Source organism: Phycodurus eques, chromosome 12, assembly GCF_024500275.1.
Source record: "Phycodurus eques isolate BA_2022a chromosome 12, UOR_Pequ_1.1, whole genome shotgun sequence".
NCBI classification, from domain to species: domain Eukaryota; kingdom Metazoa; phylum Chordata; class Actinopteri; order Syngnathiformes; family Syngnathidae; genus Phycodurus; species Phycodurus eques.
The window spans coordinates 19,354,257-19,380,653 of NC_084536.1; the positions used below are offsets into that span (position 1 = coordinate 19,354,257).

The 26,397-nt window shown below is 41.2% G+C and overlaps 1 protein-coding gene across 8 annotated transcripts; it reads left to right on the forward strand.

The window, feature by feature from the left end:
* The first annotated feature begins 778 nt into the window (after positions 1 to 778).
* LOC133410777 (LIM and senescent cell antigen-like-containing domain protein 1) lies at positions 779 to 24,966 on the forward strand. Of its 8 annotated transcripts, none has more exons than XM_061692298.1 (11): positions 779 to 939; positions 15,294 to 15,453; positions 16,317 to 16,383; positions 16,518 to 16,638; positions 16,728 to 16,877; positions 17,933 to 18,083; positions 18,897 to 18,989; positions 22,080 to 22,128; positions 22,233 to 22,308; positions 22,564 to 22,752; positions 24,396 to 24,485. In XM_061692298.1, the coding sequence occupies exons 1-10, from the start codon at positions 911 to 913 to the stop codon at positions 22,706 to 22,708; spliced, it is 1,041 nt and encodes a 346-aa protein (XP_061548282.1). In that variant the 5' UTR covers positions 779 to 910; the 3' UTR covers positions 22,709 to 22,752; positions 24,396 to 24,485. The 8 variants fall into 8 exon arrangements, with proteins under 8 accessions (XP_061548282.1, XP_061548283.1, XP_061548284.1 ...); XM_061692299.1 differs by lacking the exon at positions 779 to 939 and adding an exon at positions 5,048 to 5,135; XM_061692300.1 differs by lacking the exon at positions 779 to 939 and adding an exon at positions 5,711 to 5,744.
* The last annotated feature ends 1,431 nt before the right edge of the window (positions 24,967 to 26,397 follow it).

Here is a 26,397-nt window from a genome sequence, read left to right on the forward strand (position 1 = left end):
AATGTGGCACTTCTACTATAATGATTCAGCCACTGGAGGAAGCAACAAATGGCCTCTGTCGCTGCTGAAGGAAAGACATGCAACCATGATTTTTCCTCCCAGTTCACACATTTGCTGTAATCATGTATAACTGTCAAAATATTAATTTCCCCCCATTACAAATTTACATCCATCAATCATGTTTTTTTTTTTCAGAGCTGCAAGAGAGGTCTGTTTACTTCTTAGGGTATTAATTAAACATTTCAAAGTTGAAACTTAAAAAGAATACGCCTGTGTGAAGACTACTGACGGGGGGAAAGAACGCAATTAGAAAGTTACTGTACTGGACTTGAAACGAGACATTTTCTTTCTAGAAAAAAAAAAACTCGCCCGCCATCAACTTTTATTGGTTAATTAAAGTGAGAAATTTGGGCCCTCGTGATGGTGTTGATAACGAGGACATAGTCTCCCCAAAAGTTTGAAGGGTGGGTCTCTTTCAGTAAAAAAATGCATTTCAGCGGTGGAGATAACTTGAACGTAAAATGTATCCTTTAAATTTAGACTAACCCTGAATAAGAGTGCCGTTTTGTAAAATAAAAGTACATCCACACGTCATAATTTAGAGCCACAGTAATACAATATACGAATGAATTGTTTTGACTGGTCTAAAGTACGCTTTCATGATGACTACTTTTGTAATCAATATCGTGCAGATGTAGTTTACGTATTTTTAAAGGCACAATTGTTTTATTGTGAAAGTTCAAAGCGGAAGTTTAATGCCCAGCTATGTCTAGCTTGAAAGCTGAAGACCCGCTTGGAGGAGGCCTCAGCTCGCCATCGTTGAGCGGAGACCACTGCTCGCCGCCCGCCTAACATCCGAGACCTTCAACATCTGTCACCCCCGACGCGCAAGGAACAAGACAGCCAAAAGATGCTCGCCATTACGGAAATGACGAACGGGTAAGTCAAAAGTTCATCGCTATCACCCGAGGGAGATATTTCTTGAAAAGTTGGGAAGTCGATAGTTTTTTTCTTTTCTGGTTGGGGAAGGGGGTAGCACCGGGGTACTCCCGGCATTTTGGCTTCTCCCATTCATCTGGGTAAAGTTCCATTTCGAAAGCGTAGTATAAATGATTGCGAGACGTGTTTTCGACAGAGCTAGAGCATCGTTTATAGTCAATGTCCGTAGTAACAATCTGACCATCGTCCCTCGGCTTGCTCGCTAGCGCCCCCCGACGGTGCTCTTAATGGAAGCGCTTGAAGTTGGAATGTCCGCTCCATTTCTATTTTCTAAATCACCCAAACGCAACATCAATTTTATTCACTCCCTATATTCATTAGGTTCACGGGTGAGGTACTCGCTGGAGTTGTCGCCTCTCAATCACAGGGCACACACAGACAAGCAACCATTAACACTCAAATGAACATCAATGGACAATTTAGTCTTCAGTCATCCTCATGCATGTGTTTGGAATATGGCAGAAAGTCGGAAACCTACGCAAACACGGAGAAAACGTGCAAAACTCCACAAACGAGGGTCGGAGGTGAAATTCGATGTGCTTAACCACTGACCTCCAAACAAAACAGAAACATTAAAAAAATATGAAAATGCACGCACACAATTTTAACTACATAGTGCCAATTAAATGAAACTTGGTAGAATTTCCCCCAAAATTTCAAAGACATGACCCTTGTAGATTTTATTTAGGGTGAATCAGCAGGGCTTGGTCCCGATTCGTCCGAATAGCAAAAACCCATAATTTACGTCTCCCCTAAAAAAGGTTTCGAATGACCTACAGAGGACCATAAGGCCTTTTTAAAATATTAGACAAGGCTATGACCTGACTATGAATGAATGAAGCTCCTCCCTTAAATTCAATATGGTTCCTTGGCACCAACATGGCATAAGATAGCCCCAAAGTAATGTTTTTATAAAAAGACCGCCACACACCAAGCGACTGTGGCCCGAACGCTACTGACCTAGACAATCAAAAGCAAGTTACAATTGGCGAGTCACACACACACACACACACACACACAGGCAATTGACCCTCACATGCATAACCAACTCGCAACGTTAAAACTGCGAGCCCTTGTATTATTATCTGGAAGCGACACTAAGGTGCCACATATACTGTAGTGTATTGTTTTTTTTATTGCACCACAAACAACGTGATGCAATGTTCAAGGAAGAAGTGGATTGCATTGGCCGTAGTCGCTATATTTTAAAAATACAAAGATAAGAAACGAGCGAGAAATAAAGGAGTGTGGATATATGTATATATAAACTCTTTGTATAGATAAAATGTATATATTGTATTGGTATGGCTTGGTGGAGGCTGGCTGGATCTCTCTTCATTCCGGGAAGTTTGGAAACCTTATTTTTATGTTATGACACGGTATTTTAGTTTGGCCTTTACATCTGCGAAGTTGCAACGCCGTTCAGCTGCAATTGAATTTTTCAATCACAGCTAAACTAGTGGCCGATGGTTGGCCGCTCATGAAAACAGGTTACGTAACCTAACACCCGTCCACCTGCCTGACCATTCGGTCGGGTTTGGCTGTGTCGCTCAGTGTTCCCGGGCAGGCATTAGACATGACATGACAATAAAGGAGGATAGGTTACAAAAAACAGTGCAAATGTGAATTTGCAAATGCTGATCCATGAATACTGTATATGTTTCATAAATTCACTGGACCTTAGCCGTATGTAGACTTGCACAATATAATGAGATCCAATACAAGAGTTGTATCAAAAATAATGATGCTCAATTTGTAATGACACTGCTGTAGAGGTGTTCATTTCACAATATGTTTAATATTGTAGTAGTAGTAGTAGTAGTAATATTGTAGTTGGCATGTCTCCTTGCTGTAAGCTCCTTGCTGTATAGTTGCGTATGGTGATACATATTTTCACATTCTGTCAGTGTAGAATACGATAGTCCTGCTCGTACTCGAGAGAAGCCTCCTTCCTGGTCCAAAATGTGCGCACTGACTCCCTGACAGTATTTACTGCTTTCTGCACCACTTCCTGCTCATCCACTCCCAGGGGGACTCTTTGATTCTTTCTGCGCTGCCCCGTTTATAGTGACTGTCTGGCATGACTCTGCCCTTCAAAAGCAGGCTACACCTGTAAGAAGTAAGCATTCTACATTGCCGGCATATTGAATTTTGCCTCCATGACTGTACACTTTTGTTGATACAACTTGAGCTTGTTCCAGTCTCAAGCCTGAGCATGACCTTGTTTGGAAGAGCGCTGCTCTTGTGAGATGAAGTAATGGACACATCATTACGTTGTTTTTGTTAAATATACATTCCTAGTAGCTGACTATACAGTCTTACCATTTAATTTGTATTTGTGTGAAGAGTCACCACCTCTTATCTCTTGTCCCAGGTTCATGCAAACGGTCTAACTAGTGCAAGACTTTTCTAGTGTCAAAGGACTACGACACAATAGAGGACTTTGTCGTGTTGTGTTCTTTGGCATGTGCCTGTTTAGTCCAAAAACTGGACAAGCTTTCTTCTACACCATAGGTGTCAAACACAAAACCCGGGGGCCAGATGCGGCCCCCCACATCATTTTATGTGGCCCGCAAAAGCAAATCATGCTCGTCAACTTCTGTGATTTTTGCTATAATCTTGTATCCAAATTATCATAATAATAAACAATAATGTTGCGATATTACTTTTTTCTCTTACCAAACCCTTCTTCTACAGTAACTTAAACAATACTTGAACAAACTATTATCCTTGTCTTCTGATTTCAAAACCAGTTATACCTCAATTTGTTGTGTAATGGTAATAATATGATTTGGTGATTAAACTTTTCACTGTTCTAACGCACCTCTGAGGGAAATCATAACTACAATGCGGCCCGAGACAAAAATTAGTTTGACACCCCTGTTCTACACTATTCCAAGGGATTTACTTTTGTCTAGCTTCACCTTTAAGGTACTGTACCGCTGCGGTTGATACCCTGACAGAGAATGCCAAATAACATGGATGTCCAAAAAGTGTTGTGATAAAACTTCACAATCTCTGACAATGCTGAACTGAACCTGCATGGTGGACTACAGACTGTGTACATTTCTAAAGAAAAGTTCCGTAGGGGTGATGGTGGCAAGGAGGTACTGTGCTTATTTCTCAGATGGTGCAGCGGAACCACTAAATTTCAAAGTGTAATTTGTATACAATTTTCGAGAAAAATACAACTAAGTCGCTTAAAATGTCAAGCTACTGTCATACATGATGTCAGCTAAGACCTCAGCATATCTCATACCTGTCATTAAAATGAAAAGTTTTTAAGCAATTGACTTAATTTTGCTAGCAATGACCAATGTCAGGAAGGTCAGGGGCAGACGGGGTCGGCAACCGATAAATCAATCCACAGAAAAGTGCTCGACAGTCTTGCGTGGGTGCGTAGCGAACAATCTGGCAATGAGTCTCCTTCTTCTTGATTTCTGGTAGACTAGGCACATTTGGTGCATTGCTTCCCCCCACTGGTTAAGTGATGAGCACCTAGTATAACAGAGCCTACCCAAGTATAGATTGGTATCAGAAAGTGCAGGACTGGCAAAGTGAAGGTGTGAGTGGAAAAATGCTCGTAGAGACCATCGTCGACAAATGGTGCCAAACTGTGATGGTAGAGTTAATAAATTGATAAATTAACATGTGATCAGTTCCCTAAAAAAAAGTTTGAAAAATGTTTTGGAATGTTCACTTTTGAACAATAACGATCATCATGTCACTCTGAGGTTGTCTATTTATGATTGTGGTTTTGCATACTTTCTCAACATACTGTACTTCGTTCCGGTTGTTTTGGCCAACCTACTGTTGGGTCTGCAATAATAGCTTGGCTTGCTTTCAGTCTGATTTCAGTAGGCTCCTCACAGCTCCCAACACCACAAACAGTCTTATTACCCTCCTCCTCCTCCTACTACTCATCGCACCGTCTCTTCATCCATCTCTTCTGTGCTGCTTTGTCACCCCTTTTCTCACAAAGACATGTTGGCACATAAACACAAATGGACACACACACAGACACAGGAAGTGATGTGATGTGGCCACGAGATAGATGCAGTAGTGTTTGCAGTGACAGCAAAAGGAACTTTAGCAACACCAAAATGAGCCTCATTCCTGTCTGAAATATCACACTGGTAAGACGGAGATACTATATAAGTTATTACGTTATTGAATTAACCTACTTGTTGAATTGTTTTTTCTTCTTTGCCATGAAGTACAATCCAGCTGTAATCTTAATGCCATTTATTTTAAGCCTAAATGATTCTAGTGTAGCTTTACAACCAGTCTGTTTATAAACTACATAGTGTAGTTTTTAGACATTGTAGGAGTTGATTTTCACAAGGACACGTCCTTTTGTGATTTTTCTGCCCTGAACCTCTTTTTAAAAGACATTTTGAGCCAAAAACAGGTTTTCCTAGTAGGAATTGCAAAAGAAGTGTTGTTATACCTCCGTTGTCCACATAGTGGCAGTGGGGTCGTTTGGAATTATCCATTCATTTTGTTTAGCCAAACCCCAGATATACTGTAATTACATGGCTTAATTTACTAAATCAATTTATCAACAGTGACTCTGAAAGACCTGAAATCTATTTTAAAATGATGAAAATTTACAGCTTTGTGTGGATGTTGAAATGTGCCAAAAAGTACAAGTGTAAATGCCACTGAGACCGAACATCTTCATCTCATCAACAGCTGTGATGAAGAATCGACACTTTGTTTTCAACAAATTGAATACTTCTCAGGTACACAGCATATTTACTAGAATGACTGTGATATTTACAAAAATATTTGTGGTTATTGACAGGAATTCTTGTCCTTATTTGTACAGTACACTTTTTGAGTTTTCAACCCCAACTCCTGATTACATTGTTATTTCTTTACAACGTGATGGTTTTTCTTTTCATTACATTGTCCTCTATCTTTTTATATGAACATGTCAGAGAAGCAATTTTCCTTTTGGTTTGATTTGTTATATGTCTTTGAAGAACGTGTCTTGTTCCCAGACAACACTGTCATGAATTATTCATTGGTTGGCATGCTCATCTTTCAATAGCTTGTTGTCACTGCTGAGAAAAAAAAAATATTGAATTTTGATCAGGAGGATAATAAATTCAAATGAAAAAAGCAGCGCAGGTCTGATTGCAATGCAGCATTATTTCAAGGTGTTGCTCAATTTAAGCATTCTTGGGGTGTTTATGTTCTCTTTTCGGTCTTCCTGTGTTGCCATGTTTGTTTTGGGTATGACCAAGAGCTTCTGGTCCTCTGTTGATTTTCAAGTGATTCATCATCTCCATCTACTGGACTAAAAAATGTAATTCAGTTTGTCCTGAAATGTATGACATTATTGCAGTTTACTACCATTAATCCTCTTTCTTCCTGGTGGCTTATAGGTCGTCAATCAATGAAATGTAGTCAAATGCATCCATGTGAACTGTCCTCTTTCTGTTCCTGCATGACAAAGATCCACAAAGTTTTAAATTACCAAACAATCTTTGTTAAAGGTTAGATGTATGGCGAGCCTTTGAATAAAGAGCCATATCTGTTTGTCACTATTGTGGTGCTCTGGTGGCATCCTTGAATTGTGTTCTCAAGAATGAGCTAGTGAGTAGTAGGCGGCCAGCAGACAGTGGAGGCAAAGGCCAGAATGCCTTTCTCCCCTTCTCTTCTCCAGTCAGGCACTTCCCTTCTACCTGCAGAAGGCGGACAAATAGGCAGTTGATAGGTGTGCAGGCGGTGCTACCACACCTCTGCACGTCCTTCTTCCTCAAGACCGTGTGCCCTGGAGGTGTGTCAGTCCGATAAGGGGCTAGAGCGAGACCAGCCTAATCTTTTTATTTGGAACAACGCTAAACACGCACACTTTCTCTGGCATATTTCTTGCCCAGTGGGTCGTGTGCTCTCAGCAGACGAGGAAGGAACAACGGAGGTGGCGGGGAGATGAACTCTTTAAGACTCAAGGCGTTGTCAAACTCGGGCTTGTACAGGCGAAGACAGGAGAGACCAGACAGCTATGGTGTGCTTGAAGACGGGTTCAGGTGTGTCTACCTTTTTGTGATGCTTTTCACTTGCTACCAGAGTTCACTCATGTCACCGTTTCTGTTACGCTCCTCTTGCTTTCCTGTAAATGAATGAATCATTCGTAGTATACTAGTTTTATGCTGTAGTTGTACCACGGTAACCATTATTGTGTAATACGGGACACATAGGAATGAAGGGAGGACTTGGCAGCTGTGATCATGTTCGTCGGTCCAGCCTTTGTCATTTCCTCACAATCCCATAGTTTCTCTTTGAATAGTTTGCAAGATTATTATGATGTGTCACAAGAATTAACAGATTAATCTTGATGGTGTTTGCCTGGACAATAGAGGATTAATTTGTCCACTCCCACTGCCCCAATTTTTGGAGGGATTTTGACTGAAAATGTAAAAAGTTAAGTGGTTAAGTGTCTTTATCAATAGCATTTTGTCTGAACCTTTGGACTTCACTTACATTTTGTATCACACTGGGATTTGTCTGTGTTGTCTCTCGATAAAAATGTATTGACAGACATTGATTCGGTGAGACCTTTGCAAAGTAGTGCATTCTTATTCCTCTCAAATGAGTAGGACGTGCACAGCATGTGGAATTGTGGTATGACCATACAGAAACATCAGTTCTTCCCCTCCTCAAGTGGTTGCAGGAATGTTGCAATGTGAAGAATGTAGACACAAAGAGGGGGCTCTGTCTTTAGAAGTGTCCCTGGTCAAGTTAAACAAACTTTGATTTGTGCTTATGTAGAAAATGATATAGCTGAAGTATAGCCATGCATTTCTATGTATCCTCACCTCTTACAACACTTACGGTAGACCATCTAATGGGATCTAATACGAGAGCTTTTCACAGACCACTGCAAGCTTCGAGCACAATAATATGTTGTTAAATAATACTTGTCTGTGAATGTGAAACACTAGAAGAAGTGACTTTTGTCTTTTTCCTTACTGAGCATTAATTTTATTGATACAGTGCTCACACTGTAGCTCAACATTAACCTTTATTGTAGATAAATTATGTCAGAAACGCAATGTTTTGCCATCATTGCGACAGTTCAGCATTTGATAGTCGTACAAAGGACAGACAGCAAGCTATTAATGTATTCTAAACATGCTATAATTTCCTGTCATGACAGGAATAAGGACATTACAACAGTAGTACTGCACAGTATTCCAAAATTATTTGAACTCCAAAATATTCCTGTGGGCAAATATTAAGTGAAGGCTTCAATTGTATTTTCCATAAAACACAATGAGACATGAAACAACCAAACTACCTTCTTCTTCTTGATTTTCAGCACTGAGGGTTAAATTAAGTGCATTTTCATTAGTTTTTTTTTTTTTTAAATCCAACCTTTAAATAATGAGCACATAATCCAATTGTCTTGCTAGTAAGTGTATTTGATGGTCGTATTGAAGGTTTACTTTGCTTTACTAAAAAGTTATACTGTCCTATCTGTGTTCATTGTTCCCCTGTGGACTCAAGTGGGTCTTGAGATAGTCCAAGTCAAAGTGGGCGTTGTGAGTTGAATGTGTGTGTGTGTGTGTGTGTGTGTGTGTATTTGTATGGGTGAGTGTGTGCCTACACTTGTTGGCCTTCCAAGCTGCGCTCCTGTCTGTGTTGCCATGGTTTCTGTTCACACTGTGTACATGTTTATGTTAGCAAGGCGTGTGATATACTTTTCAGCCTGTGTCTGCTTGCATAGCACTGGCGCAAGAGTTATTTCAAAATATTTCTGTTTATGAAAATATTGATTGGAAGATTATAGTTTATCGTGTTATTACTACTACTAATTACTAATACTACCTACTGTCTCTATTTAGAACATACAGCCTCCGGGTAACAAATGAAAAAAAAACAACAAAAAAAACACGTCAGTCAACAGGCCAGACCCTGCCTTTTCAAGCCATACACAATCAAAGTCACAGATACTGCAATAGAATGTTAGGACGTGGACCCCATTTGGACAAAAATAATGACTGCATTTCACATGTGCATGATCTTTTGTGTCATATATCAAAATATTGTTTTCATCCAATTACTGTATGGACTGGATGGAAGGGGATCATCTGTAGAAAACTTGATTCTAAAAATTTACGATAGCTGCAGCCCGAAAGTCATGTAGTCATTATCCCTCTTTCCTCTTATTTAGCTGTTACCGGTTGTTGATGAGTTCATACTTTTAAGCCACATTGACCAGTTTAAACTTTACAGACAGAAAGGTTGCTACAAAGGGAGTAATATCTCTGCATGGAAATGGGACCGCTATAATGGCAGAGAAATAATGGCCAGACACAGTCTGCTACAGACCAAGAGATTGTTTTACAAATGCACAAGCTGGGGCATTACGTTTGTCTTGTGTGTTCTCTGAAATGACCGTAGACCTGTAAGAACCCTACAGGGAAGTCTCAAAAAAGAAAAAGTCTCGCCGTGTTTCATGGTGACACCAGAGATACTGTTGACTGTTGGTGTGGCTGTTTATAAAATTGTGGCGTGGCGGAATTGTGGAACAGAGGTGCACCCCTCGCATATCACACTTTAACACTTGTCACACTTCTCACGTCAAGTGTAAATACAAGTGAAAACATTTTGTTAAGAAGTGACATAATGCAGGGTTCCACTGGACAAAAATCTTGGTACAACGTTGGAGTTTACTCAACTGGTCAACTCAACTTTATTTCTAGAGCACTTTAAAAAACAACTGCCGCTGTAACAAAGTGCTCTACATAATAAAGATCGATCATAAAAAATAAGAGAATTAATAATAATAATAATACTGAAAGAAAATATTATTTTCGAATTAAATTATCCTTACTGGTTTTTAACGCCTGCAGCGCCTCCGCTCCATCTTGGACCAGACTGTCACAGTCCTTATCTATAATACTTTCATTGCTCACCAAAGTTTGTGAAATGAATATTAACTCATTCACGTCCGTGGACATCTGTAGTTATCACTGCCATCAGTTATATAAACCACTACATACCAATGGCTGCTACAATAACATTTTTGTCCTCCTATGACAAGTACACATCTGGTGACAATCATGGGATGCTTCTTTATCAGTACACTCAGTAGTCTCTTGCCACCTAACACATTATAAAGGTTACTTTGATAATGGCTTGACTGTGCTCTTATCAGACTGTTGTACTGCTGCTCTTATTGCAGAGCACATCTGGTCTGTCTGGGCATCAACTTCAAGCGGGGGGTGGCTGAAGGTATTACCAAAAGAGGAGAACTTGGTTACTCTACAGATGTATTTACTATTGTACAACAAACTTACTATGGAGAACTATGAAGAAAATAGCTCTTTGGTGAAATAAAGTAAAATAGTACCAGTTTGTCACACAACTTAACAAGGTTGAGGTAATGCCCCTCAAGTGTGATTATGAAAAATATTTTTAGAACTAATAAATGGAAAACTAGCTTGTCATTTTTTCCCCTTGTCCCAGCTGTTGAATCCTGTTGACAGGCAACTTAAGATCTAATTGCACATAATAACACAGATGACATTGAGCTGTAAGGGATTGACTGATGGCTAGATGGATGCTAAAAGACGGGGATCTTAAGATGCAACATTTTCTAGTAGGTACTCCTGAGACGCAATTGGAAAACTTTTGTTACCAAAGACTCTTCCAGTAATAATCTTTCGCGTAATAGGGTGGTCCACTTTGCATCATTGTGCTGATGGCTATAATCAGGAGGAAGGGTTGTGTGTGTTTCCTCCTCTGGCTGATTAGATTTTTTCCGTCTTTCCGTAGCCCCAGCTGAGACAGGTGACGTTTCTCCATTTATTATTCGGTTTTGGGAAGGTACAGATAACTTTGTATTATGCATGGTGAAATCATGCACTCTAAGTGGCCTCTAAGTAGTTTACTCCAATAAACCCCCATTATTTCGTGTTAGTTTTATTATTGCGCAATACATTTTCTTTCTTTTAACCAGTTAAGGCAATTGATAGTACAAGTAGTCTCTCCGGGATGCAAACACCTTATTTTTTTGTAATGTGTGTTATTAATTTTGATATTTCTGCCATTTTTTTTATCCATTGCTCTTTCGCTCTCTCTCTCTTTCCCAATATAGTCTGTGTTTAAATGTGTGTGCATTGTTTTTTAAAGTGTGTTTGAAAACCCTAATATATATATATTTTTTCCATATTTCTATATCGTGGCTTTTCATTTATCGCGGGGGGTCCTGGAACTTAACCGCAGTGATGGAAGGGGGTTACTGTATACTGTATAGGGTTTACTGATCATTCATGTTATGTAAGTGTCAAAGCCCTGCTCTGAATTGATGGCATTGAGTCTCACTAGTGGAAACAAATACAGCTGTGAACCATATATTGTGTGTATACAGTGCCCCCCACCCCTCACTCTCCCTCTCTCTCACACACAAGCACACAAAAGCAGCTGCCAGCACCTAGTTTGGAGACGAGGGTTCACTGGGTGTCTATTTGTAGAAAGATGGAGTCATGTCAACAAACACACACGCACACAGATATGTACACCCTTCATATGCTCACACCCATACAGCGTGAATATTATATACTAAAACTTTTATTTTATTGCGCAATTCACTGGAAAATCTCTGATGCATAGCTTTACAAAGATAATTTCTGTAGTTTTTTCCAATAGTTAGAAAGTATTTTAATGCCCCCGCAAGTGGTCAAGGATAGACAGATCCGCCGGTGGGCTTTCAATCGCTTTATTCAACAAGTAATGAGAAAACAAACACGTGATAAGCACATTCATACACTATCTGCCGATGGCCACAACTCACGCTGAGTCACACAATACACATAGTGACTTAACTGGCTAACACAATACACATAGTGACTTAACTGGCTAACGCGTTAACCAGTTAACAGCCAATCAACTCTACACTCTCACTGGCTGATGCCCGTGTCACTCCCCAGGCCAGGCCCCGCCTTTTAAAGACGTACACAATCAAAGGAACAGATAAAGTAGTATAGTAGAAGTGAGGATGGTAAAGTAGTATAGTAGAAGTGAGGTTGGCGACCCAAAGTGGACAAAACAATATCTGTACCTCACATGCGCAATTCTTTGTGTTTAATAATGCCATATCATTCATAATCCATAGAGTACTCCATTTGAAAAATATTTGATAGCTGCAGCCCTATTTGCGAATGACACTTTTGTGTGTTTGTGCACGTGTCCATAGGTGTGCATGAATGTGTGACCTCTCAGCAGGCATCCGTGAGGGTTGGCTCTTCATTTCAGTAGCCGGTCCAAGAATAGACAGCAAGTTCGACAGGCAGGAGACTCTGTCTTTGTGTGCGTGCGCGTGTCCATGCGTGCTTGTGTGTGCGCACACGTGCGTGTGTAACTGAAAAAAAAAAAAAAAGAGCGTGTTGATGTGGGAACGAAGGAGTGAGTGAGTGTGTGTGTGCCTGCAGGAGAGGGAGAGACTACACCCATCACAGTTTGATGAGTGGCTTAGTTTGCCTCCTGCATTTCGGATTACTGCTCTGACTGATTGCTGGATTTGTGTAGCTGAACTTGGAAGCAGCAAAGTTTTGTACCTGGAGAAGAGTACAGAGATGAACAGCCGTGCTCTACCTCCTTCCATACCTGAGGACGCGGAGGTCTTGGGCTACAATCCACACGGGGAGATGAACGGTTACCATCAAAGGTTTCGGGATGGCGACGGTGGGGAGGCAGAAGTCCCAGTGTCCAAGTCCCAGAGGCGGAAGAGTGATGTCAAAGTCTATAAGGAGTTTTGTGATTTCTATGCACGCTTGTAAGTAGATGGAAGACAAGGACACACCTTGTGATTAGTTGTGGACATTACAGATAGTGGTCTTTTCCAATAGAATCATGGCTATAGTGGAATTTACCTTTTCGTAATTGAAAAATTAGGTGCTGTTTTATAGACAGGAATAAACTATGAAGTTAGTGATAAGTAATAGTATGCTGTTCCGAACGATGACTCAAGACTTGATATAGGAATTCAAAGCTTAATAATATACTGGAAAGGTTTTGGTCGATTCACCATGAAATGTTAGTCACAAGTACCAAATATGACATTTTGTTGACTGACATGGCACTGACTGAACATGTATGGCTTACTGGAGGTGGATGCACTGGGACATTCTGTCTTCTCATAAACTGATGCGGTTCTGGTCGGTTTGCTGCGACCTCGAGGTGTTACAGAATGTGAAGCAATTTGATATTCTACGGAATCTGGGTTTTTACCGACTGGTTGGATTTTTTGGAGGTTATTTGTGCAGGGATAGCTCCAAACTCAGCAGGCACAAACACAAAGTAAGCTATTTTTGTGCCAAGGAGGGGAGGAGTGATTATGCAAAATAGAAAATGCCAGCTGGTATCCTGAGTATGTGTCCATGAATGACATGAAGGCTAAATATAAATGATATATTGGCTGACTGAGGACATGAAGTCATCAGTGGATTTGTTGAAGCTGAAGGTTTCTTACTGTGATTTCATCAGGAAAAACAAAATCTGGGTTCGACCATAAAATAAAAAATAAATAAAAACTTCTCTGACAAAAGAATATAATACATTGAGGGAAATATTGTAAAATATTGTGTTGTATAGTTTTTCAAAGGGTCACAATTTGTTAATGGTAATGAAAAATGTTTTTCTTTTTTTTTTTTTTTTTTTAATAAACAAAAACGACATAAATCTTCAAAAAATTGACACATACTGAATGACATTTTATATACATTTCAAAATGTATTGCTTATTATTGCGGCATTACCTCTAACTGAGCACAGCTATACAATCGGAACAAGGATGATGTCCTCTCGAGCAAACGGGAGAGTTATTAGCAGCAAGGACCAGTAGAGTTGGGAATTTCACTGTGTTTATTGAAGAAAGTCTGCAATGTGGCAGTGGCAGAATACAGGGTGGAAATGCCAAAGGGACGTATCACATCCTGCCACTAATCCTGTAAGGCAGGGCTGACTGTGCATGTTACATCAGGTCTGAATCTATAGAATGTTTTAGTTTTTACAGTCTGCAACACACTTTCATTGAGAGGAGATCATAAGGAGCCATCTATTGAAGATCACAATCCATAAATACGTCATCACAAAAATTATCCCTCTTTTTCCCATCTTATTTTCTCTCATTTCTTAAAAACGTAAATCAACTAATCAATTAGTGGTCTGTGTTAATATACTGTATGTCTTACTACAAAGGTACAATAAAAAAAAGTCAGATTACATCAGCCATGATTTCAACTCTTGAGTTTTGCCTAAACACACACACTCATAACGGTTTTCACACCCTGAATAAATCCACCCCAAAATGTGACACTGATGTGTTTTAATGTCATTTAGTAGTATGCCTCACCAACTTTTCATAGTCCACTGATATAAAATTATTACTCGTGTCAAGAGCTCATGTTTTCATTGCTGTTAATTATTTGTTGTTATTATTCTCTTAACTGATTGATTTTCTTTTTCTGATACATACCAATTTCTGATCTTGTCTCCAGTTTACATATCTAGCGTATTTTTCACAGCTCCCAATAGGAAGAAAGATTTATAAGTGGGCCTTGGTTGCAGGTCTTTGCTGTCATGAAATAATATATAAGAAGATTTTAAGAAGCTGTATCTTACCACAATGGGCCTCATCCACTAATAATTGTGTAGAAATGCTCTCGCACTGCGCACAAGTTGAGCGTATACGAAAAGTTACCTTCAGATTCATAATACGTGCGTACCGGCCAATTTTCTACGCACCACCATGCACGTGTTAGTGAATCAGAATCAGAATTCATTAAAAATGACGAGCCGTGCGCATGAGCTACAATTTGCATAAACCTTGTACCTATTTTTTTTATATTGTATTTTTATAATCTTTATCCTATTTTCAAAAAAGTTGGGATCAATGGAAAGCTTGCTAAAAACAGAAACCAATAGCATATAGTAACAGTGTTTATAATTTTTAGTTACCGGTAATTCCAAAGTTAAATTAGAGAATGTGGCACACACCATAAATGTAAAAAAAAAAAAAAAAGTGAGCGGTCCAACACATTTCCTCCTCATTGACAAAAATAAGTACAAACATACTGCTGAATCACAGATTTGTGCTGAAATTGTGCATATGCACAGTTAATGAATGAGGCCCATTGTGTTTTACAATTGTATGGCACTGCATTAGCTGCTCTCCTCTCTGCTATCAGTTGATGATCCAAAGATAATTATCCCTTTATGTGTTGTGATCGTGACAGTAGTCCCTGCAACTAATTATCCACATTTTGTTTAATTCCTTAGCAACATGGCCAATGCCCTGGCCAATGCCATGTGCGAGCGCTGCAAGAGTGGCTTTGCTCCGGCTGAGAAGATAGTGAACAGTAACGGAGAACTTTACCATGAGCAGTGCTTTGTGTGCGCCCAGTGTTTCCAACAGTTCCCAGAGGGTCTCTTCTATGAGGTAAAGCTACTGTTTTGTTCACATTACATTATTTAAATAAGTGTATAATGTTGTCATTGATACACTTTAATAACTTAGTGCTCTTCTGGGTCAGTGCAATGTAATTTTATAAATGCCACACTGCATCTTATAGCTACTGCATGTGCAGTACCTGCTGTTTGAAGCTATAATGTTACATTCACGCAAATCCAAATATGACGACAGGATATTGATGCGAGTACAGTATATCCTTAGTGCAGTACAGTATTGAGTTTCCAGTCTACTAACTGTACAGTAAACGGGTCTTACTTTATTTCTTGTCTGTAACAGTTCTAAAGCTTAGCTTTTAGCTCATCTCATTGATCCTCCTGTTCTTTAGTTTAATGATATCCAGTTCCTAGATTACATTTTGAAAGACTATTAATAGAAGTCATGCTATAGGTCTTGTGAATGTAGTGTAAACTATACCAGTTATGGTAATTTTCTCGCTTTAGTTGCCCTGAATGCATTAGGTGAATTCAAGAAATGTCAGATCCATTTGCTACCACAATTTTGAAATGCATTGTGCTTGGTAATACTTTTGTAAATCAAAAAAAGTAGGGCCTTCATGCAATGGTTCAGCAATGATTATACAAACTACAGCAATGTACTGTATTAGTCATCTGGATGTGATTTTAAAAAATGTAACCCACATCTTGATGAAAAAAATCTATTTCACCATAGTCAAATTGCCAAAAGAAAGTTAGTTTAGTCCGTGTCTTCTCTTTTTTTTTTTTAATTAATGGCATTATGTGATTGCTGTAAATACATTTTCCTTATGTGTATTAACATACTTGGCCAATAAAGATGATTCTGATTCTGATAACCTTAAAATGTTTTTACAGTTTGAAGACAGGAAATACTGTGAACATGACTTCCAGATGCTCTTTGCGCCATGCTGCCACCAGTGTGGTAAGTTTAGAAACTACTAAAGTGAAACACAATTGTGCCAAAGGATTCTGGATTCAGAATTTAATTTTTAAAAAAGCAAATATCCACGAACAATGAACAAACTTCTTTCTCATAGTGATGTGTTCCTGTCTTAGGTGAGTTCATCATTGGCCGTGTCATCAAGGCCATGAACAACAGCTGGCATCCCGAATGTTTCTGCTGTAACATCTGCCAGGCTGTGCTCGCCGATGTTGGATTTGTTAAGAATGCAGGCAGGTCGGTTTCCCCTGAAATAACTGATACAGTATCGATATTGGAGTTCATAACCTTAATTTTTAACCCGTCACACTTTTGCCCCCGATCAGGCACCTGTGTCGTCCGTGCCACAACAGAGAGAAAGCGCGTGGCCTGGGCAAGTACATCTGCCAAAAGTGTCATGCCATCATTGAAGAGCAGCCCCTTCTGTTCAAGAATGACCCCTACCACCCTGATCACTTCAACTGTAACAACTGCGGGTAAGGATCGGGACCATACATATTCGAGTGTGATCCCGTAACACAGTACAAGAACTGCATAACAAATTGTGTCTTTCAAAAGGTAACACGGTGGTGCCTTGTGATACGAGTGACCCATCTTAAGAGTGTTTCGACATATGAGCCGTTCTAATGGCAATTTCTGGCTTTGACTTGAGAGCACAAACTTGACATAAGAATGCTGTTTATTACCGCTCTCAGTTGAAGATTACTGTCAAACTAAACATAAAACAAAGAGAATTACACATGTATTTAAAAAAACTACATAGCTTAGTCTGTAGTCCGTTAGCTTAAAGCTAATGCTATCACATAAAGGGAAACGCCATAGGCACGGGTTAACTAGCATCTATGTTGCGGTGTTATAACCCTTTAAGAAACAGATTTTTTAAACACAATTGGTACAGCAACACACGTAGACAGAGCATATAACAGTGCTCACAGTCATAGAACAACTTTATAGAATATGAGTGCCGTACTAAGGAGCTGAACGAAGCTGAGAATTCTCTTCGTGCAGTATTTCCAGCTGACTGTCCTTTACTGCCCCCAGCTGCCCAAGGCGGGCACACCAGAAGAAGCAGCACAATGGCCATTATATTGATGCAAAGTATGACAATAATGGTTAAATTCTTTTTAATTCTATTCAATTATGTCATTTGTTTATTTTTTCATCAACACTCTTAATAGTGTGCTATTTTTGTAATTAAAAAAAATAAACAATTGCAAAAATTGTTCTTGTTTTTTGTTAGGCTGGAAAAGGTGTCTTTTGAGTTACGAGTGTGACCACGGAACAAATTAGACTCATATCTCAAGGCACCGCTGTACCGCTAGTAAACACGGAATAAAATATTCAAACTGTGCATATTGATGAGGGCTTCAACTTTTATTTATTTATATATTTTTAAATCCAGACTCCTAATTGTTATACATTGCAGCTCTTCAATTGTGTTGTTTTAACTCATGTCATGTAATTTTTTCATGAAGTGCAATATATTCACGTGACTTGCTCGTTCAGTGAAAATTTCCCTCCCTGTCTGCAGAAAGGAGTTGACTGCTGATGCCAGGGAGCTGAAGGGGGAGCTTTACTGTTTGCCCTGCCACGACAAGATGGGCGTCCCCATCTGCGGGGCCTGCAGGAGACCCATCGAGGGCCGTGTGGTCAATGCAATGGGCAAGCAGTGGCATGTGGAGGTCTGACCCTGAACTCTTTCCAACACATATTCGCATATTTTATAATACGGGGTGTCCTCAAAAAGTTGACATTATTTGAAATTTGACGATCTTGACAAAGTGCATCTCAGAGGCAAACGCAATAAATAGGCTTCATGTTGAAAGATTAACAATTTATTTCTCATAATTTAGATTTGTTCGATTTAATACATTATAGACTGATTTAATTTCGCTTGAATTTTTGTGTGATAGCTAGTTCACTGTGATTTTCTGTCTTCAACCTGCAAACTAATAAAACTTAGTTTTTTCACATCTCATAAATTTGAGATCATTTGAGCGAGAATTTTATTGTAATATGAAATTATGTCAAATTTTGGGATACACCCTATACTGTATATTGGCAATTAAATAGCAATATAACATTGTTCTCCAATCATATTCAGTTCTTCCAAATCATGTAAAAAGACAGGTACAGTCAAGAAAATGTTTTTTTTAATTTTATTATTATTATTTTTTTAAGATGGTTGGTTAGTTTCATCCTGCTTTTTGTCTGCTACTCATCCATGCTGTCCTCATAAACAAACACATGATGTGATATGATAGCTATAGAGTCCCTCTTATCCATTCAACTATAGAGAGCACTTTGCTCCTTCTCTCTTCATTCTCTTTTTCAGAATCAGAATCAGAATCATCTTTATTTTATTTCTACTCACTATTGTGAAACAGTACAGGACAGATGTACTGAATTAAACTGTGGTGCTGGCTTAACCGAAGTCTATAGCTGACTCTATTGCAGAGCTAACTGTGTGTACTTGGCCTTGGCCGTGTTTGCAGCATTTTGTGTGTGCTAAGTGTGAGAAACCTTTCCTGGGACACCGCCACTACGAACGCAAGGGCCTGGCCTACTGTGAAACACACTACAACCAGGTAACTCAAAACAATAATTGTTATAAACACGGAAAGCAGCATGTTAGTGAGATTTACAACTATATGTAGTAAGGATTTAATTTGTATTTTTCTTGTTTTCAAAAATACTGGCCTCCCTCTCCTTTTATTGGCACAATTAGATGATTAAGGGCAAAGTGTATTGTCCTCTCCTTGAGCCGTCACCTTATCGTGGTGGAGGGGTTTGTTTGTGCCAATGATCCTAGGAGCTAAGTTGTCTGGGGCTTCACGCCCCTGGTAGGGTCACCCAAGGCAAACAGGTCCTAGGTGAGTGACCAGATAAAGCACAGCTCAAAAAACCCCTATGATGTACAAAATATATGTATCTAAGTTTCCCTTGCCCGGATGCGGGTCACTGGGGCCCCCCTCTGGAGCCAGGCCTGGAGGTGGGGCTCGAAGGAGAGCGCCGGGTGGCTGGGCCTGCACCCATGGGGCCTGGGCGGGCACAGCCCGAAAGGGTAACGTAGGTCCCCCTTCCCATGGGCTCACCACCTGTGGGAGGGGCCATAGGGGTCGGGTGCGGTGCGAGCTGGGCAGTGGCCGAAGGCAGGGACCCTGGCGATCCGATCCCCGGCTACAGAAGCTGGCTCTAGGGACGTGGAATGTCACCTCTCTGGCAGGGAAGGAGCCAGAGCTGCTGTGTGAGGTCGAGAAGTTCCGACTAGATATAGTCGGACTCGCCTCCACACACAGCTTGGGCTCTGGTACCAGTGCTCTTGAGAGGGGTTGACTCTCTTTCACTCTGGAGTTGCCCACGGTGAGAGGTGCCGAGCAGGTGTGGGTATACTTTTTGCCCCCCGGCACGGTGCCTGTATGTTGGGGTTCACCCCGGTGGATGAGAGGGTAGCCTGCCTCCGCCTTCGGGTGGGGCGACGGGTCCTGACTGTTGTTTGTGCCTATGCACCAAGAGCAGTTCAGAGTACCCACCCTTTGGGTACCGGCTGGCCAAGCGGAATGCAGCTTTGGTGGTCGCTGAAGCAAAAACCCGGGTATGGGAGGAGTTCGGTGAGGCCATGGAGAAAGACCTCCGGACGGCTTCGAGGAAATTCTGGTCCACCATCCGGTGTCTCAGGAGGGGGAAGCAGTGCACCACCAACACTGTGTGTAGTAGGGATGGGGCGCTGCTGACCTCGACTCGGGACTTTGTGAGTCGGTGGGGAGAATACTCATCAATTCCACCGACACGCCTTCCCATGAGGAAGCAGAATCTGGGTTCTCTGAGGCGGGCTGTCCTATCTCTGGGGTTGAGGTCACCAAGGTGGTTAAAAAGCTCCTCGGTGGCAAGGCCCCGGGGGTGGATGAGATTCGCCCGGAGTTCCTAAAGGCTATGGATGTTGTGGGGCTGTCCTGGTTGACACACCTCTGCAACATCGCGTGGACATCGGGGACAGTGCCTCTGGAGTGGCAGACTGGGGTGGTGGTCTCCCTTTTTAAGAAGGGGGACCGAAGGGTGTGTTCCAACTACAGGGGGATCACACTCCTCTGCCTCCCTGGTAAGGTCTGTTCAGGGGTGCTTGAGAGGAGGGTCCGTCGGGAAGTCGAATCTCAGATCAGGAGGAGCAGTGTGGTTTTCGTCCTGGCCGCGGAACAGTGGACCAGCTCTACACCCTCGGCAGGGTCCTCAAGGGTGCATAGGCGCCAACCAATCTATATGTGTTTTATGTGTTTTATGGACTTGGAGAAGGCCTTCAACCGTGTCCCTCAGGGAGTCCTGTGGGGGGTGCTTTGGGAGTATGCAGTACCGAACCCCCTGATACGGGCTGTTCGGTCCCTGTACGACCAGAGTCAGAGTTTGGTCCGCATATCCGGCAGTACGTCGGACTCGTCCCCCATGAGGGTTGGACTCCGCCAAGGCTGCCCTTTGTCACCGATTCTGTTCATAACTTTTATGGACAGAATTTCTAGGCGCAGCCAATGCATAGAGGGGGTCCGGTTTGGCGGCCTCAGTATTGCATCTCTGCTTTTTGCAGATGATGGGGTTCTGTTGGCTTCATCAAGCCGTGATCTCCAAGTCTCACTGGAGCAGTTAGCAGCCGAGTGTGAATCGGCTGGGATGAGAATCAGCACCTCCAAATCTGAAACCATGGTCCTCAGTTGAAAAAGGGTTGCGTGTCCTCTCCAGGTCGGGGATGAGATCTTGCCTCAAGTGGAAGAGTTCAAGTATCATTGGGTCTTGTTCACGAGTGAGGGAAGAATGGAACGGGAGATCGACAGGCGGATCGGTGCAGCGTCAGCAGTGATGCGGACTTTGTATCAGTCAGTTGTGGTAAAGAAGGAGCTAAGCCGAAAGGCGAAGCTCTCGATTTAACGGTTGATCTACGTTCCTACCCTCACCTATGGTCACGAGCTGTGGGTCGTGACCGAAAGAACAAGATCCTGGATACAAGCGGCCGAAATGAGTTTCCTCCGCAGGGTGTCCGGGCTCTCCCTTAGAGATAGGGTGAGAACCTTGATCATTCGGGAGGATCTCAGAGTAGAGCTGCTGCTCCTCCACATCGAGAGGAGCCAGATGAGGTGGCTGGGGCATCTGATTCGGATGCCTCCCGGACGCCTCCCCGGTGAGGTGTTCCGGGCACGTCCCACCGGGAGGAGACCCCGGGGACGACCCAGGACACGCTGGAGAGACTACGTCTTTCGGCTGGCCTGGGAACGCCTCGGGATCCCCCCGGAGGAGCTGGATGAAGTGGCTGGGGAGAGGGAAGTCTGGGCATCCCTGCTAAAGCTACTGCCCCCGCAACCCGACCTTGGATAAGCGGTAGAAAATGGGTGGATGGATGGATGGATGTATTGTCTACTAGAACAAATAAACAATTTCCATACTTGGGTTCAGCGTTTTCCACTGGGAATAAAATAATGGATGGTGCCACTAGGTGGCTGTACTTACCTTTACTTTGACTGAGACAAGCAAGAACTGGTACCTTGACTTACAAGTGTAATTTGTTCCTGACTAAACTTGTAACTTAATTTACTCTTCACTTCCTCAATTTACTCCCCACTGAAATGAAATTATTCTGTTCCAGATGTGTCGGCAGTTGTGATATCATTGATTTCCTTCCTTTGTGTCACTTTTAGCTGTTTGGAGATGTTTGCTACCACTGCAATCGTGTTATAGAAGGAGACGGTGAGATAACTTTTGTAGTTTAAAATGTGTGTACATGGATGCAAGTGTCGAAGGATGTTACTGAATGCAGTCATCGTTTCATGGTGCTTCTCCCGTGTTTTCAGTGGTGTCAGCCCTCAACAAGGCTTGGTGCGTCAACTGCTTTGCTTGCTCCACTTGCAACACCAAGCTCACCCTCAAGTAAGTAACATGACGTTTAGCCTCCACCAAACATTTCATGTGTACTGCCACAAGCTTCGATCCATCTGGAACTGTTTACATGTGAGCTTTTCCCCCTTTTTTTACAACTTTTATGTGCACCTTTTGCACCACTTTTTTATTTTATCCATGGTCTTTTATGCCATTATCCCTCTGCTTCTTTTCCTTCTCTTTTCCTCCATGTCACTCCTCTGTTCTTCGCGACCTTTGGGAAACCCTTCCTCCGTGCTCTGTCAGAGATAAATTTGTGGAAGTGGATCTGAAACCGGTGTGTAAGCACTGCTATGAACGTCTGCCGGACGACATGAAACGCTGGCTGTCAAAGCGGGAGCGCGACTCAAAGGAGAAAAAGAAGAAACCATTGATACCCATGTGTCTGTGATCCTCTCTCATTTCCTTCTCCGCACTTCAGCTGTTCTTCTCTTGGTCAGTTCTCTTCCCTCCTGTCTTTTATGTGTAGCTGCTATTCCAATCATGCCACTCTCATTCTTTTTATCCTACTTATTAATCTTGGTGATGAGTACTCCAATAGTAAAACACAAATATGATGTTCCGGAATTTTTAGCGGGCGGCACGGTGTAAAGCTGGTTAGCACATCTGTCTCACAGTTCAAATCCGGCCTCGTGGAGTTTGCGTGTTCTCCCCGTGCCTGTGTGGGTTTTCTCCGGCTACTCCGGTTGCCTCCCAAAACATGCATGGTAGGTTCATTGAAGACTCTAAATTGCCCATAGGTGTGAATGTGAGTGGAAATGGTTGTTTGTTTATATGAGCCCTGCGATTGGCTGGCGACCAGTTCAGGGTGTACCCCGCCTTTCGCCCGAAGATAGCTGGGATAGGCTCCAGCACGCCCGCAACCCTAGTGAGGATAAGCTGTACGGAAAATGAATGAATGAATGAACATCTAGCACTTCACTAGTAGCACACAGTTGGCAACTAGTGCACAGTTTTACATCACTAGGTAGTAGCTACTGGTATGCCAAACTTCATACAGTAGTGAAAAAACAACAACTTTACTCGTAAGAATTGTTCAACGATTGATCTCAATTGAAACTATTTGGCTGAAATAGCTTTCCACTTGTACTGGAAAAATATTTACCAAGACACAGTCGCTCAACTAGTGCGCTGAATTGTCTTACCATTATGGACAAAGAGCGTACTACTACATGGAACTTAAGATGGATATTAAGGATATGGAATAAATGCCCAAATGTAATTTCCGTACAGTACTGTATGTGGTAGTGCAATCAGTTTTATAAAAATAGAACGACACAATAGTAATGGCTTCAAAATTATGGCAAATCGTGTTTTCCTGGCAAGACCACATGACTGTAGGTTGCTTGCCATGTTTATGGAGTACTGCAGTATTTGACATATTTCTGGAGTGCAGCGGTGTGCGTGCACGGGAGGCAAAGTGGCCTATATCGCTCTGAAATGTTTCAGAATTTGACCAGTTCTCCGCCATAAACGCAAGTAGAGATTTAGGTTCTTGGAAAACCTCTGCTATGCAAACAGGAAAATCAGGTCAGTCACACGTTGAAGGGACAGCTTTGTTTCATGGGGCTCTGGTTCTGTCTGGGTCCGGAGCATAAAGCCTTAATCACTTCCGGCAGCTTTCTTGCCTCCGCTGTGAAAATTCTAGAGTGTCACTTGGGTTTGACACATGCCTTGTCCAGCAAGTGATTACCTGCTCTCCGTGGGAGTAACACAAGAGTTAATCGAATTAAAGGCATAGAGAGAAGAACCACATGGCACACGTGCAAGCAAGTTACGCCGACAGACCTGTGAAAGACCTTTCGATGACCTATTTCACAGCAATAATTTTTTACATAATATAATAGCAAATACAGTTACAGTTAGTAATGCCATTAATTCGGGTTCCATTATTATTATTTTTTAGATTCCTGCGACATAACATTGTTGTTCAATTTTTTTATTCTTCTATCAAATGCAGAAGTTTAAAAAAGGCCAAAAACTGTTAAAATACAATAGATTTAAAAATCTGCAATACATATTTTATATTGTTGTACGAGTGAAATAAATAATTGGCATTGGCATGTTTTCCCCCACAGGAACAAGTTTGTGGAGTTTGACATGAAGCCAGTGTGCAAGAAGTGTTATGAGAAATTTCCACTGGAGCTGAAGAAGAGACTGAAGAAGTTGTCGGAAACTGTTGCACGGAAGTAAACACGCCATTTACGGTAACACCTGACGTGCCATCACTGAGTCTTTTTATGAAGAACTGCAGAGTTTTGAGTGCCATTTAATGGGCCAGACTCTGTAAGTTGGTGCAACGTCTGTGTCATTTACAGCTTAAAAGAACCTTTCACTCATCTTCCTTTTCACACTGCTATGTAACTGAAACACATTGTGATGGATTGACTGTGTTACTGATGCTCTAGCATATTAAAGAGCAAACCCAAAGTAAAATGAAGAAAAAAAATGTTAAATACTTATATATCACTTATTTACTTTTTGTTATTATCACTATTTTATGTATTGTATGTGTATTTTCACTAAAATATACTGTATACAGTAGCTGTTTCAGTGGCCTTCTTGTTTCTGTAATAGATTTGTTGGATTATTTTTTTGTGTTATGCCTTGATTAAATTGAGAATGTATTGGTGTAATTCTCCACTTAAAGTGTGTTTCTACTTCATTCGGTTCATGTGTACTATCTGACATTAACCCATATATTTGGTTCAAATTCAGTATTGGAAAAACGTCGTTACAAATCTTAATAGTGGCCAGCTGTATTTCAGGGCAACTGTTATGAATTTACAGTACAACAAGATGGACGCTGGCATTCGCGTGTGTTGTTTGTAATCCAGGCAAAATTATCCTCTTACCCCAGCCTCCTCCAGACTCGGAAACAAAGCCAACTGTCCAATCTGCTTATCCAGTATAGTTTAACCTGAACTGAATTTTGCCATAAAAAGCATATATCTTCTTTTCATTATAGTGACACATTCCATAGCGTAGCAAAAACATGAGCCATGTGTTTTTGTTGTGAATTTCATTTCAATTATTCCATTTCAAAGTACATTCATATAGCCAATTATTTATAATTCAGCCACACATAAAAGATGGACTGAAGTGATGCTACATAGTATTTTTTTTCTTCACATTGCTTAGCAATCACGTAAATATGACAAGATGTATGATGTAAATCACTGGTGTCCAAACTACAGCCCAAGGGCCATTTGCGGCCCGCTGTCCATTTGTTGGTGGCCCTTAGCATGTACTAAAAACAACATATGACGCAACCTATGGTAAAGTATTTTAGTTCTTACCGGGGTACGCTCCTGACAAATATTGTATCAGTCGTAAATAGTTTTGTTGTTGTTGAGATTTTATGCAAAGAAACTGTTTTACATCTAAACTAATTACATTTCAATTCATAAAGCCTCCATGAATAAATATCTGTTCCAAAAGCAAATCACGAGAATTGCAAATTGCTGTACTTTCTGCTCCACGTCAAGGTCCAATTTGTGAAATACATAATGCAGCCGTTTTTCCAAAATAAATATAATTGAAACAATATATAATTGCTTGATGGATTAGTTTAATGTTTAATAAGTACAAAGAATGTGAAAGTGGTCCTTGCATCTTTTAGATTTTATTCATGCAGCCCTTGGAGGAAAAGGTTTGGACACCACTGGTATAATGCAGTTATTCATTCGATGAAAGATCATTCTGTCAGCTCAGCATAATAAACGTGCAGTATTTAAATTACGTGTGATGTTTTTTTTGTGTGTGTGTGTGTGTACTGTTGAGATTGTTAGTTTGTTGTAAAACTGTATTGGGAATGTGATGTAAACCTTGACCCGTCTCAGTTACCTCAAGGAAGCCCAAATGCATTAGTGGAGCTAAAATATATATATATATTGCCTGTGAGTCATTTGCGTGTCAAGTGTTATTATTCAACAGTCTCCAACTTTCAACGTTCAGTTCAGTCCTCAAAAATGAAACTACGTCACCTGCGTCATCCGAATGCTCAACTTTGATTGGACAAGTTGGCCGATTCGAGTCAGGCCTTGACCCACGTGACGCCTCTGCCATTTGACGTTGGCG

What these genes read in the sequence shown, in the direction of transcription:
- LOC133410777 (XM_061692301.1), top strand. Translation starts at nt 12,591, where the DNA reads ATGAACAGCCGTGCTCTACCTCCTTCCATACCTGAGGACGCGGAGGTC. An exon ending in GTGAAACACACTACAACCAG is followed by an intron (nt 18,990 to 22,079) that starts GTAACTCAAAAC and finishes TGTCACTTTTAG; the next exon opens with CTGTTTGGAGATGTTTGCTA. An exon ending in TCGTGTTATAGAAGGAGACG is followed by an intron (nt 22,129 to 22,232) that starts GTGAGATAACTT and finishes CCGTGTTTTCAG; the next exon opens with TGGTGTCAGCCCTCAACAAG.